Source organism: Motacilla alba, chromosome 6, assembly GCF_015832195.1.
Source record: "Motacilla alba alba isolate MOTALB_02 chromosome 6, Motacilla_alba_V1.0_pri, whole genome shotgun sequence".
Lineage (NCBI taxonomy): Eukaryota > Metazoa > Chordata > Aves > Passeriformes > Motacillidae > Motacilla > Motacilla alba.
This window is the reverse complement of record NC_052021.1, coordinates 7,262,867-7,282,768: the sequence shown is the minus strand read 5'-3', so window position 1 is coordinate 7,282,768 and position 19,902 is coordinate 7,262,867. Positions and strand designations below refer to the sequence as shown.

General features: G+C 42.4%; 1 protein-coding gene across 45 annotated transcripts in view; it reads right to left on the bottom strand.

Moving 5' to 3' along the window:
• ANK3 (ankyrin 3) overlaps positions 1–19,902 on the bottom strand; it is a 339,367-nt gene that overhangs the window by 90,573 nt on the left and 228,892 nt on the right. For 43 of the 45 annotated variants that reach the window (XM_038140068.1, XM_038140063.1, XM_038140067.1 and 40 more), the window contains 9 exons: positions 19,367–19,465; positions 14,685–14,882; positions 12,838–12,936; positions 11,112–11,210; positions 9,775–9,873; positions 7,569–7,766; positions 6,974–7,072; positions 6,149–6,247; positions 2,244–2,441 (listed from right to left, as the gene is read on the bottom strand). In XM_038140068.1, coding sequence (XP_037995996.1) covers positions 2,244–2,441; positions 6,149–6,247; positions 6,974–7,072; positions 7,569–7,766; positions 9,775–9,873; positions 11,112–11,210; positions 12,838–12,936; positions 14,685–14,882; positions 19,367–19,465 — 1,188 coding nt within the window. The remainder of the gene's footprint in view (positions 1–2,243; positions 2,442–6,148; positions 6,248–6,973; positions 7,073–7,568; positions 7,767–9,774; positions 9,874–11,111; positions 11,211–12,837; positions 12,937–14,684; positions 14,883–19,366; positions 19,466–19,902) is intronic. The other 2 variants (XM_038140081.1, XM_038140083.1) reach the window with 1 other exon arrangement.

Here is a 19,902-nt window from a genome sequence, read left to right as displayed (position 1 = left end):
GAAGATGATGGTTCTCTAAGACAAGGAACATTTCTCCATGCAGTGTTACATGTGGGATAGCAAATTACAGCACTTTAAGGAAAAGTCACACAGTATTTTTTCCCCTTCTAATTTACTTCCCTATAATGACTCAGACTTTCAAAGCAATATTGAATCATTGTTTACACTTCTGCAGGTTTTTTATATTCACTCAGTTTTATCCTTACCTTTTACTCCTCTACTAGATCATTTTCAGACACAAACACAAAAGAATAAAACCCGCATTTCTCTGAGATTAGGCCCATTTCTCTCTGCTCAGGGAGCATACAGACTTGATAGAAAACACATACTGATAGTAATTTTTCTTATTTAAAACTCGAGATCTAAATATCCTTAAAACCTCAGAAAACTATGCGACTTTCTGCCACGTAAAAGGGGTAGAAGATAAAAGGGGAAGGAGAGAGAATCTGCTGAGGAGATGTTGTTAGGAATGAGAAAGAATATCCTTTCCTTGCAAAGGATGGTTAATTTTCTCTCCTGTTCCTGCAGGAACAGCACCAAGGACAGAAGAGCAAGTGGTAGCAGTTGTCACATCAGGCAGGAACACCCACTAAGTTTCCTACCCTTGAACCCAAATCCACATCCATGGTGCACTGCCTACCTAGGCCAGTTATTTTGAGATGGCACCACTGCATTTCACTCCAAGATGCAATCCTGATGACAACACCGCTTAGGTGGGTCACTGACACAAATATGCAACAGTAACCAACTATAAATTACCTAATGGAGCCTGGATATTAATGGCTAAACCTTCTAAAAAGATTGAGTAAGTGCTCAGCATGGGGGCTCTGAGTATGCAGCTCCAAACCATTCTGTGGGTCCTGAAGAAATAAATGCTCTTTTTTTATTCCCATTGCAAAGCTGCAAAACTCAGAAATCAGTGGGCTTTAAACTTCTGGCTTCGAATGCAAAGGTGCTGTGCTCTGAGGAAATGTGCATCCCTGAGAGAGTACGGAGGGGAATTGCTCCCCAAAGGTGGTGCTATCAGCACAATGAGAAATTGGAGATTACAGCTGAACAGATTGCTGGATGCTACAGGTAATTAACCTCTGGTGGCACTGAATCAATGTGCCAAGCACTTCAATCCTGCTCCCTGTATTAGCCTCAGCAGCAAAATGGGATAGCCAATGGATGCAGAACATGTACGTGGCAAAATTCCCCGTGGGGATACACAGTCCTTCCTGCACTGCAGAAGCCCCCACACAATTGAGACTTGTGGGGAAAAAAAAAATCCACTTCTGCAAGAGAAGCTTTCTGAAGGAGGACCCACAGACAATCAAATTGGAAAGTTAGAAGCAGGAAAACACAGCAGCCCTGTGCAGAACACCCACTGCCTCAAAGGATACTGACTCTTCCTACCTGCTGAGAATAAGAAATATAAGGAAGAATCCATGCACAAAAATTTCTATAGCCCAATCTAGCCACACAAATCCATTCTGAAACTGCACTTGACAATGCCAAATAACAACGTCTAGTGGGGCATTTAAAGAATTAAGGCTACACATTTGCTAGAAACATTACTACAGAGCAGACTTAATGGACTGTGAATTCACACATAAACTAAAATACATCAACTTTCCTTTCCTACCACCAAGAGAAATGACACCAAAAGTCACTGTGGGCTAAGGAACATACCCTGGGGAGGAAGAATCACTTATATTAAGGAACAAAATCTCAGAAAAAGTTGCTGTTATTATCCCATTAAAAAAGTCACCATCCCTGAACAAGTCAGCTGCTACCATTCACTGGTACATGTTACATGTTTTTTGTCATAAAATATTATAGTGCAAAAAATGTTACAAGTAAAAAACTTACAAAAAGATATAGCAAATGTTACAATTACACAATTGAAAAACGGGCAGGCATATTCCTAGAGGCTGATAAACTACGGGTGCCAGCCCCAGTAGCCCCTGTGGGGAAGAAGATATATTCTCTCTGGCCACGTTTTGGCAGACTGGCATAAATTAATGCCGGATTAACAAATTCCACTGCAGCATGAGTTACCACCAAACCATGGGTACCACAAAGGTTCCTTCAGTGAGACACGGCATGCTGCTCTTTGCCAGCAGACACGATGATGTGTGTTCAGACACCTGCAGCAGCCTCCAGCACGCGCAGAATCCCAGGGGGCAAAATGTAACTGCAGGGCCCACCCCTCCTCATCCTCATCGTGGGGCCTTAGCCCCAGGCAGGGGGACACCCACCTTGTTGCTGAGGTTGACATTGGCATTTCTGGAGAGCAGCAGTGACACCATGTCCACGTGGCCGTCCTGGGAGGCGAGGTGCAGCGGGGCGATGCCCTGCCTGGTGACGGCGTTGGCGTCGGCGCCGTACTCCAGCAGGGTGGTTGCTATGTCCATCTGGTTCTTCTTGGCAGCTATGTGCAGGGGTGTGTAGCCATTCTGCCAAGAGAAAGCGCTTCACTCGGAGCTGCTCATTCAGCAAGGTGATAAATCACTTTTCTGTACCTCCCCACCTCCGTGAATAATTACGCCATTAGTCCTAAAACTTCTGTCAAATACAATGTTAACAAGCTGTACGAATCAATGTATCTGACCTTTTGGTAATCTTTTTTTTTTTTAAGTACTGCTACAAAGAGGAGGATTCTGAAGTAAATTTTCAAATTTGGGGAAAAAAAATCTTTTCAGGAAAGATCTATAGAGATAGGAGTTTGAGTTTTGTTTCATAGACATTTGCTCCTTTTCTTTAAATGTACATAAGATCTTTATCCAACAGAAGAGCAGGATGTGTGTTCATAACTCAGAACAGCTGTTATTGTCTGGGTTTTTTTCCCATTTCCCAGAGTGAATGAAAGCATCATGCACATGAAATATGGCCTTTCTTGCAGCATTTACCCTAAACCTTACTGACAAGCTGGTTTTTTTTCAGATCAAGGGAAAACTGAAGCATATAACTTTGGTCATGCATTCCTTATCTTTTTATTCCTTCCAATATGTGTACCCAGGGAGCCCCCTACTAAAAATAAAAATGCAGTATCTATTGCCTGGTACAATTTTGTAACTCTAAAAAAAAGACAGATAGGTAGAAAATAGAGAAATGGATATAAATAATAACTGATCAGCCCACAAATACCAAAACTCTGATGGAGGTGTGACCAGTTTTTGGTACAGGTTGCAGTGACTGTTTAGTCAAGAACTTCCTGTCTTTGAGAAATGTATTAGCCCTCATTTTCAAGTAAATGACAAATGTGCACACATTTGCACTTGAATAAGAGACAAGGTGGGGGGGATGAGACCCAAGCTGCATAAACCATTTTGTATTTTTGTATGGCATCCATAAGTTCCATTTGCATCTCAGATTACCCACCCAATAAAATCTACCTAAAGGCACAAAGCATTCACCTGGTGGGCTCCCCCCTGCTCCCACAGGGCAGCAGGGCTGGTCTGAAAAGGAAGAGATGCAGAGCAGTGCAGGTATGAGCAGGGAATAAATATATGGGGGCTCACAAATGATTACAAGAGAGCTTTAATGGGAACCTGGCAGCAAGAGATGCACAGCACTAGTTTCATGTGGAAAAGGTTCTGTAACCTTCAAAATTCAATTCAGAATCAAGTTCAGATCTCGGACACTAAGGTATTTGAAAATGACACTCAGGAAACACAGGGCCACAATCAATAAAGGAAGCACATGGCCACTGAATTTTCACTTTGAAGATAAAGTGCTTTAGGAAAAACAAGCATAATCCTCTCCCTTAGACTTCCTGCATGATACTGCCATGTAAAACAACCACTGCCACACGAGCACCTAATAAATCCTAAACACTACATGCTAAATCCTGCATATCTGCTAAAACATAAGTCCTTGAAATGGAGCTCATATTACATTATATAAAACAACAAATGCAGTTTCCAAGCCTTTTCCTCAGAAATGGGCATGTATTGCTGTCAGTGGAATGGACAGCAGCAGGTTGCCAAGAGAAGGCAAAAAGAGAGCTGAAAAATAAAAGCTGAAATTCAGCTCAGTCCCACTTTGCATCTTCTCATAAGGGCAGCACTCTGCCAGGATGCATAGATGGAGAAGGGAACAGAGAAGTTTAGAAGGAAAGGTACTGGGTTATTCTGCTTGCCAGGGAAAAGAGTGGAAAAAGGGAAAATGGTTAAAGATGAAAGGACAGAGGAAAACTAAAACTTTGGGGATGGCAGGATGAGGAAGGAAGGCAATGTAAAGTGGACACTAAATTCAAATTAGGGATAAACTGCACATGAAATTAGGGACAGTTTTTGCCCATGAAAGAGAAGAATGGTTCATCAGAATAACTGTACCCCAGCACTAGACTCTGACATGCTCATTTCCCATACCCTGTCACTTATCACTCTTCAAGGCAAATTTTGCTGGGCTTGGCTAATGAGCCACTCTTAAATTAAGATCAGTGTTAAAGACAGTAGTGTCACAGGAAAGGCAACCACTGATGAAACTAACTGTGGAGCCAGTGATGAGATATGACATAACATTTATTTACTGGACCACATTTGCAAAAAGTACAGGAAATCATCTGCTGTTACCAACATCATCATTTGGATGAGTGCACAGTGGGTGCCCGAAGCAACAAACATGTTATGGTTAATTTTATTTAGTATTGACGCTCTGCTCGCTGCTGCCGTGGCTCACTCGCTGCAGAGCACTAACAAATGCTTTCTTTTAGGCACACTTACAGCTGGCACTTGCAGGCCTGAAGTGGCAGCTGCAGAACTGCTCTGGTACAGATGGGGAAGCTGAGGTGGCCTGACAGGAGGGTTTGTGCCATGCTGTACCACGGTCTGTAGGGCTTCCACCTTGGTTTGGACTTCCCAAGCCCTCGGCTGGGGCTGCTGCAATCCCTGCCCCTACAGGATGCACAGCTCCCACTGGCAGCTTCTTTCAGTGAAAACTGGGTCAGTGCCTTCTCATCCTCTTCAGAAGGCCCTTCCTTCCCCCCAGTGGCATTTGAGAGTGCCGTGCTGCAGCAGTGAAAGATCAGAGATCGCTCTGGTTGCCCCCCTGGGGCACTGCTCTGGCAGATCGCCACTATCGACAGCATTGATTTTCAACTGCGCCGTTGCTGCTGGCAGCCCGTGCTTATTTAACTTCCCCCTCCTTGCTCTACAAACTCCGGGAGCCACCACTCCATCCTCTCCTGCAGCCATGCAGAAGGGCTCCAGAGCTATGGCTGCACTCAGCCACGTGTGAGAGGAAGGCAGTCAAGGAGCACGGCCCATCTAACTACAATACTGGCTTTTCCATTAGCTCTCCTTCCTCCACAGGGCTTTTCTTTTGCAGTGATTTAGGGAAATTGTCTGGGTTGTTTCCAATGAGGTATTTACACTGCACTTAATCTGCTTTAACCTACATACGTTTCCATCCTGCTTTGCCTAATGTTCCTGCTCAAATATCGATTATACCCTGATTGATTGTAGTATTTATCCATCCCATACTTAAAACTGGGATCCACAGAAGAAGTACTTTAAGCTTCTCTAAATTCTCTTTGTTTTACTCACTACCAGAATAAATTTGCATATTTATTCTTTCATATCCTCTGAAACCTTACACTAGGCATTGTCTGGCCTACAGTAAATTACAATCAAGGCAAGGCTGTGACTACTTTTATTTCTTGCCAGTCCATTTATGCTGGGCTAGAAATACTTTTGTGAAGCACATGAATAATTACATATATTGTGCTGAGAAACTTATCTGGCCTCAAATGTCATCCTGTGGCACAAACAGAAGTACTCCTGCACAGCTGGGCTTCAACCCTAAGCTTGCCCTGCACAGATCTTAAGATGCAAAGATACAAAATTGTCTAGCTTGGAGAAGCTACTGAAGGGGCTGGACAAATGAAAGCAAGGCTCAGTATTTCCTGAGACTGAAACTGGTCATTTAAAGTGTTTCTGCATCCTTATTTGCTTTTTTTTTTTTTATTGCTGTTTTATTCACCTACAGGATTATTCTTAGCAGCTTTATGTGGATGTGAGACATTAACAAACAAGGTCACTGAGCCTCCTGTAACTGCAAACATACACAGCCTAGAGAGAACAGGGGTATAAAGGTAACAGGGAACAAAGTGACATAAAAAGCCTGGGTATTGCTCCCCCAGTGTGGCCAGTACTTGTACCTTGGCAGAGGCATGAGGTGAAGCTCCCTGGTCCAACAGGAGGAGGGCCACTTTTTGATTATCGTAGTGTGCAGCTACATGCAGTGGTGTTAAACCGCTCTAAAAACACATGCAGAACAAACAAGTGCTGTTACAGACCCTCTCCAGGGGAAACTCAGGAGTTTGGAAAATTCCAGTAGATAAGGTGAAAAAACACATTTGTTACTCATTCCTGTATCCAGAGTCTTTGGGAACTTTTAGAATCAAAAAATAAAACAAATTTGGAAATCCCTCCCGAGCTGTGAAAGCCCCATTCACTTTTCCCAGGGAACATGAACGGAGAAGCACAAATTTGTGCTGCCCCCAGGGTAAGGAAGTCACACCCTTCGCAATGTTTTCCTTTTACTGCAGTGCATAAGTAAACTGCCCCTTGGATCCGTAAAAATCCAAGCTGGGCTGGTTTAGAAAGCTTTAGGTCCTATTGGCCTTTGCTCCTCCCCCCCCATCATGAGAGCTGGGGAAGCAGAGCCAGCTACCCAAATACTCTGATAAGGACTGTAAATAGTCTGCGTAGGACCACAGGGGAATGGTTTGTCTCCATTCCCCTGGATGTGAACGCAGAGCACATCACTTTGTTGACAATTAATGACAATAAAAGTCACTTTGTCAAGAGTTTGCTGGCTCTTGGCAGCCCCAGCAGGGACTGGAATACCACATGAAACCAATTCCAGTTAAACCCAGGCTGTGGATACTAGTGTGATGGCAAGTAAGTAGGAGGACATTAATAAATTATGATCTGGTTTGAGATATTTGCTGAGCAAGTGGCAGTGGTTTCTTCTGTCCTACCTTTCCAGAAGCATCAGGAGATGCATTCTTCTGAAGCAGGAGGTTGGCTACCTCAATTTTCCCGTACTTTGCAGCCACATGTAGTGGAGTAAATCCTTTCTGTAAGAGAAAGCAGGAATATAGCAGCCCTGGGTACCCTTTCTCAGGGCAAACAAGGTTTGTCTCTGATCTGCAAGGATGCAGCTGCTTCCATCCACTCCCTTACATAGTCCTGAGAACAGGCAGCAAGTCTGCAGATTCCCAACTGCCCCGTGGGGTCTGGAGGCCCTTCCCTTGCAAGGGAAAGCACTATCTACTTTAAACAAGGGATGAGTCTGTTCCTTTTTTCACACTACCAAAGACCCAAGGGCAAGCCTATCAACACCCGCCCGGAATTTCTGCCCTGCATTCCTTCCATTCCAAGAAAATGCATGTCTGGTCACTGGGATGTGTTAAACATCAAGGCCTGAGGTACAAGCCCGAAGCTTTGTACCCTTTTAATAAACGTAGCTCACACTTACACTGTACATTCATACGACTCCTGCAGCATTAAATTCACAAGCAGCCCTTGCTGCAGGTGTGCTCTACGATTCCGCCGCTCCTGCAGCTGGCTCACCTTGGTGATGATAGACAGAGATGCACCATGATCCAAAAGAACAGAAGCTACGTCTTCGTGCCCTTCCCGAGCAGAAAGGTGCAGGGGCGTGTAGCCTGATGTGGTGGCTGCATTGGGAGACGCTCCCTGCTGCAGCAGCTGCTGCACAATGTCTGCCTTCCCCAGGCGGGCAGAAATGTGCAGCGGTGTTTGGTCATCCTAAACACAGAGGGAACAACACAGGCCTGCATGAGAAAACTGCCCCTCACATGGGACATGAGATATTTGCCCACATTCTCTCACTTTTAAAAATTTCACACTAGCATTAATTCTGCTGAGGTCTTAGGTAGGGGAATGTTGCACACTGGCTTTCTCTGTGTCACATCATAAAGATACCTTGCTCTTTGTTAGTGCATCACAAAATATTCCAGACAGTGACATAATCCATAAAAGCTATATAAATTGATCCATTTTCTTCCTTATCTGGATTTGCCTCACTTTGCTTTGCAGACCTTTCTTAAAACAAAGCTAGTGCATAATTCTGTTCCTCACATCTTGATCTCTTTTATATTTCACAGCAACACTTAATAGCTTAATCAATTATTGCCTGGAAACTTGCATAAAATATCATAATTTTTTTGTGCTTTTCTAACTGGTGAATGATTGTTTGGTATTTTGCAGTTAAATTTTCCATAAATGTAACTGATGATAGAACATGGTGTAGAAATTATTTGTTACGTTCTACTTCTCATTCAGAGGACAATAATCTGAATAGCTTTAAGTATGTTGCTTCCCTGCCATGAATCTCATGGTCTATTTCTTTTCCTTCACTGAAAATATTAGGGTGTTGAGACCTTGTTCTGAGCGTTTAAGAGGTAATTTCTCACCTCTTCATAATTTGGTTTTGTATTTTTGTCCTCCCCCTTCTCTGCTGTACAATCTTTGGATTAAGTACATTATCACAACAGTGATACAACAAGCATCTTTCTCTCCCCATTTTCCCCTGTTGAATTTCCTACCTTTTGAGAACTTTCCTGCAATTCTTGGCTGTTCTCTACAAGGGAGACTTCTGCCCATGCCCATCATACAAGAGTGACTTTACACCTCTGGATTTAGGATGGGATCATGCCAGGATATAAATGCTGCAGGGCAGTTCTCTGACTGGGGGAGCATCTTTGTGGTTCTTAAATGATTCCAGTTTGTGCCTGTTTCCCACAAATTTGTCACAGCTGATGTTAGCACTGGTGTATAATCTACTGCTTGCATTTAGTTGTTATTTATGATAACAAACTGATCACAGGCAATGACAGTTTGCACAAATTAAATCATTCTGTGAATTTACTCAGAAAATATTTGCATGACTGCTTCTGAGCACGAGCTGTTCACTTCAAGATTGTCTTTGGAGATTTACAAACCACATGAATCAGTTCTATTGTCAGGCTCCTTGCAGATATAAAGTGTATCAGCTAGAAATATTTAGTCAGAGTTCCTTATAAGTAGATAATCTTAACAGCAAACTTACTTGTGACCCAATTCACAGATAATTTCACAATGAAAACTAGTTTGGCTGTTTTTAGGTTACATCCATTTTATGACCATTTGGGGGAAAATATTTCCTGAGTTTACCTATTAAGACTGCTATTTATTGCAGCCATTTATCTCCTTGCCCTGCCTGTTTCCTGGAACTCTTTGATTTCCATAATTTTGCATGTTCCTTCATACCTCTTGACCATTTCTTTTACCTCAACTGCAATTGTTTCTATGGGATCTGTTCCTTCTTTCCAGCCCTCTGCTACATCCCCTCCCTGTGCCTCCTTCCTTTAGGTGGTGCTCTTTAGAAGTCTAACCATTTTTACACACAGAGAGGCTGTCACTTTAGGGACATGACAGGGGACACCAGAAGCCGAGGGTTTCCAGTTCTGCTGAAATAAAAGCAGATTTGAGGAACTCCTCTCCCTCCTCAAATCCCATTTCAAAACAAAACTCTTCAAACACATGATAATTTCTATGAAAAACGGGGATGATATCAACCTGACCTCTTCTGCTTTGTCTCTCACAGATCACTCATGGCTACAGCAAGAGGGTGCATAACAAAACACCAGTGTGCATCACCAAGGCTTGGCTTCACCTCCTCCTCTTCCTGAAGGGCACACCCAAGATGAATGTGAGTCCTTGCTTTGCCCAGCAGGGATCATCCAGGTTTGTTCCACCTGGGCCAGCTCCTCACCTTGGCTTTGGCCTCCACCTGGGCTCCGTTTTGCACCAGGTACCGGACGACCTCAGTCTGGCCAGCTCTGGCTGCCATGTGCAGCGCTGTCTCTCCTCTCTGCAAGCAGCAGCAAAAACAGAACAGCATTAAAGACACACTGCAGGGAGAGCAAACACCACCGTGTTTCATAAACAGAAATACCGGCGGCCCAGCTCAGAATGATCTCCTCTAGGAAAACTCTGCTGTAGCTGTCTGTAAGATGTAAGATTAAATCAATATTTGACCTGACACTGTGTGCTGCAAAGCAATTTATTGCAGGGTCAGTTTCCCAACTCAGTAGTGCCTTTGTCATTATTTTTTTTCTGAAAAGAGACTGTGCAATTTTTATATTGCTATCATTTTATTAGCAATGTTAAAAATTATATCCTGAATGTAGTAAAAAATGTATTTCAAATTTTGTACATTCAGGCACACAAATATTTGTCTTTACTTCTGTAATGCCTTATGCCCCTACTATAATTTGTTATCTGACAAGCACAGAGGTGACTGAACAAGAAGGAAAAAAAAAATCATTACTGAATACATTCATCTGAGGTTTCATGGACTCAATAAAAGACAAATCCAAGGAAACCAGGACAATTCAGGAGGAAAAGTGGTTTCTATGGTTTTGGGTATCAATGTGTCTTTAGGTACAAACAGCTGCTAACTAACAAAAGATGTTGCATTTTTACATAATTGAATAGAATTAGCAGGTGAAGACTTTTACAAAATATTGTCTTCTGGCTGCACCTGTGCATGGAAAGTGAAAAGGAGGCCAAACTGTTAAAGAGGACCAACATACTTCTGCTTCTCTTCCGCTTCCCAACTTTCAAACACCCATCAAAGAGCAAGTTCAGTTTTTACACATGGCCCAGGAGCCTTGGGGCACGCAGCACAGCCAGCAGAGGAGCGTGCTGGATGGACACAGGCAATATGTCCCCACAATCTGCTGCAATCTGTTGAATTTTCCCTAAATGGCAGACCCCCGGGGTCTTGGGAAAACAGTGCTCAACAGTCAAGCACAGATCTCAAAAATCACATCTGAGAAGCTACAGTATGTTCTCATTATTTACTTCAGAAAATCAAGAGACTAGAGCCTGCTTAGGGTCAGCCCCTTTGGAGATATCCTCAACCTGCCAAGCATCTCCCAGGTAGAGGTCAGCAGGCTGCACTTTGCCATGACTCCAGCACGAGCCACAGGTGCTATGGAGGTGGGGGTGGACAGCAGAATTAGGCACTTGATCCCAGTCCTGCTCCCAGATACTGTCACACATTCATTCCCAGTCCTGCCTTGCTGAAAGGAAACTGTGACTCACCACATTGGTAGTGTTGGGGGATGCTCCATGATGCATTAGCTGTGATACAATATTTACATGTCCCATGAAGGCAGCAACATGGATTGGAGTTAGGCCCGACTGAAAAACAGAACAAAGTTCCATTAAAATGCTTATTTCCACATACCTGTACAAGAATGCCAAGAGGAAAACATAAATTTTTCTAAAGCAAGTAAACCCAGCTGCTTGCTCTTCTGAGAGGGTTGTATCTTCTTAAAACCATATACATGTGCTTAAATGAAAGGGCACACAGGACTGGGAACACCCATGAGTGTGGTTCATGAGCAAATATATAGATGTTCTAGGAATTCAGTAGTTCCTCAACAAAATCAACCATAGCTAGCAAGAGTAAGATCAGGCATTTGCTAAATATTGTGTTGGAACATGAAAAAAAAAAATAATAGAAGCATTCCTGGTACAAAGGCAAGGCTTTCTGAAACATTCAGCTTGTGTAAAAAAGATCACCATCATGAATCTACACCACTGCCCTTACACAGGATAGGGAAGCCAAACTGGAGAGAAAGAAAGGAAGAGAGAAGGAGAAGGGAAAAAAGGGAGCAGTCATTCAGCAGGGCATGACCTCAAGGATTTTGCTTTGAAAATCCAATCAGTAGATAATATTTCCCCACGTAGAATCACCCTAAAGCCTCCTCACAGCTGCTTCTGCACAGCTGTACCAGCAGTCAGCCAGAGGCTTCAGAAGGGCCTTTTACTACCAAGAGCAGGAGAAAGCTCAGGAGATCTCTGGAAATCCCCATGATTTCGGCAGCTTCCCCAAAGATATATACAAGTCCCAGAGGGTAGAAGTGAGGAAAGCGCTTATCTTCCTTTCTCACGCAGAACAGAAACGTGAGCAGGAAGGCAGAATAACTCGCTGAGTGTGTTAATTCTTTTACCTGTTTCAAACAATTGAGTAAATGCTTTTAAGAGTTTTTAAATTCTAGTCTGGAGCTACATGAACTGTAGCCAGGGAAGACTCTTCTCCCTCAAACAAGCCAGGAAGGCATCTGTATGGTTTGCTGCTGAATAGTTAGAACAACCCCCCACACACTAAATCAAATTCCATTTTGTGGAGATGAACTATTCCCCATGGCACCTTGTTTAATCCATGGAGCTCCCTGTCATTTTCCAACATGGCCCATTCCACAGTGGCCACACACTCCTATATGTGATCTTTGCTCCCCTGCTAACTTGGTACAATACACATACAGGAGATAAAAATTCCCATAGGTTCTTAATCAATCTCAGAATTGTTCCAAGACCTGGGTGCAGACTATCTCATGCTGACTGAAGTGACAGCATAGAACTTCTTTTTGGAAAGCCAAAAAAAGGTCTGAATTAAACCACCTTTTAAAACAGGACTTGAGTGAAGCAAAGTCTTCACCTCGATGTCTGTAACAGAGCAAATTTCATCCTTAAGGCCTTAAATTACAGAAAGACAATTGGCAGAAATGGTAGATTTTAGGAAGTTATTTTTGTTACATTTCACTTGTTATTCTCACTGTAATCCCAACATATATCAGTTGTTTGTGATTCATTAGGGCAACTGACTTTATTGTTCAGTTTTATGATTTCATAATACCCAGTAGAAAGTAATTGTTGACTTAATTGGTCCACACTCTTTCAGAAATACTGAAATATCAATCAATACAGAGGCAATGAACTTTGTAAGAAAAGCAAAGACAGACATGGAAAGACCATTTCTTACCTCAGTTACAGCTTGAATTGATGCACCGTGCTTTAGAAGAAGTTCCATTACTTTTATTCTGTTCTTCTTGCAGGCAATGTGAAGAGGTGTGAAACCATTCTGGAAATGAGAAAGAACACACTTTTTGATGCCCTCATGTAGTTAAAAAATAGAACGGGGTATGGAATTCACAAAATAGATTTTTCCATTTTAAATGAACAAACTCCCAAATCTATTTTGGCATTACTACATTTTTCATGTAATAGAAAGTAAAAAATTATAAGAAGATGAAGATATATTTCATATATCCAGTTCTAATTATGAAATATATTTTCCACTCCAATAATTAATTTATTTAGAAGAATCTCAATTCATGCAAAACTATCATACCCTTCTTTTTTGCTTACCATATTCACTTTTACCTGGCTAGGGTTTTCTGCTGGAGTTTTTGGGGAATTTGAGGTGGGTTTTTCTGGTTGGTTTTCTTTCAACCTTTTAGAACTGCTGGTAAAAAAAGCACTTTACATTTTACAGGCCCTGGAATTTACATCTTCTAAACTATTTTTACTACTTGTTTTGTTTGTTTGTTTTTTTTTTCCCATTCATTCCCTGTCAGTTTACTGCAACTAGAAGTATTTCACCCCTTCCTTTAAAAAAGATGTGTGCAGTGGGGTAACCATTAGAACTATAATCTTATTCAGTGTGGGATGATACCACAGAAAAAAAAGTAAAGCAGGAAAATAGGCTGTCCAGAACACCCACAACTGGTACAGCAACATCAGAGCACTGAACGCTGATGCTGCTCGGTACAGAAGAGCCTTTGCAGAACATTCTGAAAACAACTGGCAGAGCTGGTCCCTCAGATCTGATCAAAATTATCCTTTTTTACCTGCCATATAGTAAAGAATATTGTATGTTTTCATGACGTGAGGTCCATGTCACTGTCTGTTCCAGTGTCTGTTCACCCCTCTCCTTGGCAGCGGACCATGTCCAGGGTGAGCTCAGGTGTGCTTTATATATTGTAATAGCTTGACCACAGACACCTGAATACAGGTTGGTCTGCCACAAGAAGCACAGGGGCTGAGAGCAGAAAATCTGTGGAGCCTGTGCTGCCTTCAAGAGAGTCAATCCCACCTGGTTCATGAGGGTTTCAGGAGCTCACACAACATCTCAGGAGTTGAACGAGTTAGTATTAGGCTGTGAAACCAACCAACCCAATTCATGTCAGAATGTAAATTTGTTTGGAACAGTTCTTGAAGAACAAATCAAAGAGACATTTTAAATAGAATGGACTGAGATTGCAATTTGAACAAAAGGCATTAATGTTTTCTGTTTGTATGCAGTTTAACTGCACTAATGTATTTTGCTGCTGAAGTTGTTTCTAAAGTAGAAAGGTATGTGACTCCATTGACATAGAATACCACAAATACTCATTATGTAACTCATTCCTACCTTTCACTGTTTCACATCACTGAGAACTTATAAAAACTCCCCCAGTTTTAAATGCCACTGATTATTTTCTGTGTTCGAACACTTGGAAATAAGGATTCTCTCCATACCAAAAACCACAGCAGTTATGTCTGCAGCTGTTTCATCTACTCATAATCATAAAAACCCATCAGGAGGCAAAAGTGCTCTAGTTACACTAGAAATTCATAAATCACTGCTGGCTGTCTGCAAGCAAAGGTCTTCTCTGATTGCAGGGTACATTGTTAACACTTTGAACCTGGAGCATTTGTTCTTGGGCTGCGGCAGTATCAGCACATCCTCTCTGTCGGCCATCAGCTGGCAGAAAACAACTCCCAGGAAGTCCCAGCACAACTTTGCAGGAATGTTTGGCTGTGAACAGCGCCCTGCTGTGTACTCACCAGTGCTTTGGCATTAGGATTAGCTTTCTTGTCCAAGAGAACCTTGGCGACTTTGTAGTGGCCACAGTGGGCGGCAACATGCAGCGCAGTCAGGTAGTCATTGGTGACGTCGTCCACAGGCACGTTGTGCTGAATCAGGAGCTGAACACAGTTTAGATGATCCCCTTGCGTTGCCATGTGCAACGGAGACAAACCATTCTGCCAACAGAAAGACCCAGCACGGGTGGGTTAGAGGATGCTCAGAGAAGGGAAACTCCTCCGCGTTGTTCCCGGAGTGTTTGTTGTTTGAAAAATTTTACAAGCCCAGAGAGGACCCAAAATAAACTTAACATGTTCAGTGTAAGGATGGGGGTTCTTACTCCAGAATTTGAAGCTTGTTTGGTTAGAGTTTGTAGGCAGCCCCACACTGAAAAACTATCATACCATACCAGCCATGCTCTAAATGAAGCTTCCTTCCACCAGCATGCCTCAGACAAGCTGCTCAATTTACATGAGTTACATGAGGAACAGCACTTTGTGACTTAACACCCCAGCCAGGGAATTTGCTGGTTTCTGAGTTAAACTCACCATTTTAAACACGGCCTGTATAAACCAGGCATGACAGCACAGGTCAGAACATCACTCTGTGAACTCTACAGCCTTCCTTCATCCCTCCACTCGTGCTTTCCTGAATTTGGGTTGTACACATGCTTACACCACTTTATCCAGCTCTGGAGACCACTCTTCCCAGTCCACATTGGTAGAACACCAGAAGTTTCAACTGGGCTAAAAATCTCAGAATAAAACCTCCATGCTGTGACCTACCAGCCGCAGTGGTAAAGCTGTTCCACCAGGGAAACACCTGAGAGAGACTCACGCACCAGTGAATGGTGTCTTGCCATGTTTGAAACAGTGAACAAGCTGCCAAAATATATTATATTTCCAGAATAAAACCATGAGAGAAAATTCTCAAAAACTGCAAGGACTGACACTATTTCATGGGGAAAGATTGAAAATATACAACAAAATGAAAGAGCCTTTGTTAGCAGTGGTACATAGCTCCTCCTTCCAGCTGTAGGGGCTTCTTTTTACTCGATTCTTCTGATGCCAAAATTAGTTTTGAGCGCAGAATCTATTCTTGTAGCAGCACACAATAGTTTATAAGCTGTAAGTGACTGCCAGTACACTGTGTCTGCATCGGGAAACACAAACCTTTGCTCACAGACGCAGTGCCCTCATGTGACCGCAGCCAGCAAAGGCAAAGGAGCGAGGCTAAACCAGCCGAGACCTCGGGCTCTGCAACAGACCCTTCCAATAACAGCCAGAACTCAAAAGAAAGGTGGAAATACGCGGTGGAACAATACTTTAAATCGAGATGGAAGCAGGATGGTGAAAGCAAACAGGCGCATCCTGTCAGAGCTGCAGAGCAGTTTGCTCGCAGTGCTGAGACACAGACACTCTCGGACACAGTACCATCTTTCAAGTAAGATTATCTCATGGGCATCTCACTCGTGATTTATGTTGGCTTGGATAAGCCTCTCTCCCATTCCCAAAGGCTACTACAGCAATTATCTGCATGGAAGCCTGATACTAGCGAGGCATTTTAAATGCTTTCACTGTCTTCTAGTGTAGTTAACAGCAGAACAAAAAAAGATTTATTTCCCTTGGTCACCAAGTCCTCCTGGTAACAGGTTATAACTGATGATGCTCTATAGGTGAGAGTAAAAAGATCATGAAACTTTAAACACCATCCTGCTCCATTTTTATAAGAAAGATCCTTCTGGTGAAAAGTGTCATTCTTCACAGTAACAGCCAATAAACCATGCTTATTAATGGAGTAAGAGATTGAGAAGTTGATATGAGACTCCATCATAAGAGAGACTTGTACCAAAAAGACTGACATGGATGGAAAAGAAAGGAAGAAACAGAGCCAAATTGAAAAATGAGCAAAATACTTGATAAAAATCTGTCATGGACAAGAGAAGTGCAGCAGCTAGCCAGACCTCATGCAGAAAAGTGAATGCTAAAGACTGGATGCTAAAGAAGATAAAAAAGACAAAAATAAAATTGGAAAATTGTCTTTTGTTATACTCTAAACCAGGCTTAGTTCTGTTGCAGTTGATGATACTCTGTAACCTTGCACAAGCCAATGCCACAGTCAAAATAAAAATATTACATGTAAGAGTGTTCTCCAGGCCCACGCTGTTCTTGTGAGAGACAACCCAACAATGACCCTAAGAAGTGATGTGGTACTTTAGGATGGAACCACTTTATAAATACTCTTACATTACTGTTTTTTTAAAGATTGCCAAGAAGATATTAAAAGGGAAAGAAGTTGAGATTAATCAAAGATATTGACCATTAAGTACCATAAGGTCACACCATACCTTAAAACAACCAAATAAAAAAAAACTCAGAACAAAACAGGACCATAGAGATGAAACAAAGTATCAACTGTCTCACTAGACAGACATAAAATTTCTGAGCTTATCTTGAAGCTGTGTGCCGTTAACTTTAGGGCGAGAAAGAAGAAAAAGAAAAAAGACAAAGAGAGCCAAAGAAGTCTGGAAAACCAGTAATTTAAAAAAGATGGACATTTATTGACAGGGATGTAAGAAATTACATCCAAAATCATTGGCATGTTCAGGACTAGAATTCCCTTTTCATTTTGCCTGTAGAAAAGCCCATATAGTCCATTAGGTCACTGCCTTCCCTGAAAATAAATCTAAGGTTCTTCCAGTGCAAAAAAGGGTCAGCACTACACTAAACCATCTCTAGCAGGAAATAGCTATCAAACTGCAGCCTGGTTATTATTCTGAAAGATTTTTATATAACATGAGAAAACTTTGTGAAGTTCAAATTCTTTCAAAGATGTGTCCTATTTCCAATAATATATGACTTAATTTGAAGAGAATGGAGCCACTTATTTTTGCAGAGGACAGTACTGCAGTGTAGTGCCAAATGAATGAATTCATTTATGCCATTCAGAGGTACAGCTACTTCCTAGCTTACCTTCTGAAACTGGTAAAATTAACAAATCAGAAGGAAATGCAGGAAGCTCTGCACTTTCTTCAGTTCACTTTTAAACACATAACAGCTTTTCCTCTTCCAGAGGAGGCTCTTATTATGCAGAAGTTGTTTATATAAGCCTCTGCAGATCAACATCCAGTCTGTCTCTCAGCCTTAGGCCATTTCTAACCCACTATCCCATGTAATCTGCCTGATTTTGTCTAGTGAACTCTGGGCTAGGCTGGATGAGTCTGCTGAGGAAGAGCCACAAATTCAAAACCTACAGTCCTTGAACAGCAGCTTAAGTTTAGGGCTAACACCTGAAAATACAACGTCCACTCAACACAGAAATGTCATTCCTTAGGAGAGGTTTTCATTTACAATGGTGGAAATGGAGGAAATAGGGTGTATGTTTATGTGGATGTCCTTTGGTTTGCTTTGTTGTTGTGGAGTTTTTTGTTTGGTTGGGGGTTTCATGGTTTTGTTTTGGTGGTGGTTTGGGTTTGCTTTTTTTTTTTCCTTTAAGTGATAAAATGAGCTTTCCAAAAGGGTGGAAGAGCCTTTCTGCCTGGAGTATGAGCTCTAGGCTCCAAGAGTGGCAGACGTGGCCCAAAGGGCTCCTAGACAGCCCCTTGTGGCTCTCCCCTGCTCATGGAGTTCGCAAGCTAGGGCTGTGGGAGCCCATGGAAATTCCACACGCAGAGGATGGGTGAAAACTGTCTGTCAGATTGCCCATGACAGCCCTTGCCAGTGACTCACTGAGCAGAGGAAAGCTGCTGCCAACCTCCCCAAACAAATGCTAAATATAAGCCAGTAAAGGGGGAAAAAAAGGAGGGAGGAGAAAAGCAGAATATAGAAGGGTGCTGAGACAGAATAGGACAGGATGACAGAGAGAGAAAAGAAATAACAACGGAACAGAAATGTTGCTGAAACACATCGGTTACAGGCTAAGGAAAAAAAAAACATGTAGTGGAAGGTTATCTTTGGAAAGAACCTCAACAAACTGCACAGCCCAAATGTCATCCCTGAATGGGGAAGCCATGGATTGCAGTGGTGCAAAGCAGGCTGCTGCTCTGAGATTTGAAATCAGCAGTAGCAGCACAGCAGAGACCACTGCCAGGAGAGTTCTGGCAAGTGCTTCCTCTAATGCCAGCCTTTGGGATTAAAGCAATCTGTGCACCCTGGCACAGGTGATTTGAAATTATCAGGAAGAATTTTGCATGATAAACTGTAGAGAGACAGAAAGGAGAGAATCTGATAATCAGGCTAAGTCCTTAGGAAATATGAGCTGTCTCTGCAAAGGGACATTGCTCTATTTTTATCTCTTGTCTCTTCTCTAGCCTTAGGGTAAATCGGTACAAGCAGAAGATTTATTGTAATCACCGTGTATTTATCCCAGGATAGACACAGAGATCTTCAGCTCCTGAAATTCTGAGGGATAGGGTTACCACACAAGCCTTTTTGGTTGGCACAGAAATCTTTTCTTGTATATCTGGATTTAACACATTTTACATATGCAGACGTGCTCTACATACGGCATTCACTTTGGAGAGCTCCCACACAGTTACTTTAAATAACTAAGAAATAGGAAAGTTTCTGCCAAACCCTTAAATATATGAGACATAGAGAACTACATTAGGAAAAAGAAAAAAAAAGGTACAAGGATTATCCCAGAAAGAAAGAGGATCAGTTACCTTGGTTTTGGAAAGAATAGGGGCACCACGATCCAGCAGCATTTCTACAACCTGTTCATGGCCACTTCTTGCTCCACAGTGGAGGGGGGTCAGCCCATCCTGTGGGATACAGAGTTATAACTGATTAGTGTCAGACATGCTAAAGTCTTGCACACTTTTGTAGAGGCCTGTGATATCCCAGGAGGCTCATTAATTCCTGCAAGGCGCCGCTCTTCTGCAAATGAACACTTGAACCTGTTTGTTCAAACCAACAGAGCATATTCTGGCTCTGATTTTCTGAACATGTACATAGTCATATCCCATCGGTGCTCCTGCAGTGGGCTCCTTCCAGGCCCTCATTGCACATGCAAGAAAAAGATGAGACTGCACTTCAGGTGTTTTTTATCTGCATGCCTTGGAGAAGACTGGGTCTCTCGTTTGTCAGTACGCATCGGAGTCAGTGGATAGTCAGTCAGTCTGAGAGGAAAAAAAAAATCCTCCTCAGACTTTTTTATTACACTGATTTTGACAAGTGTACAGCAGATGAGAAAAGCATC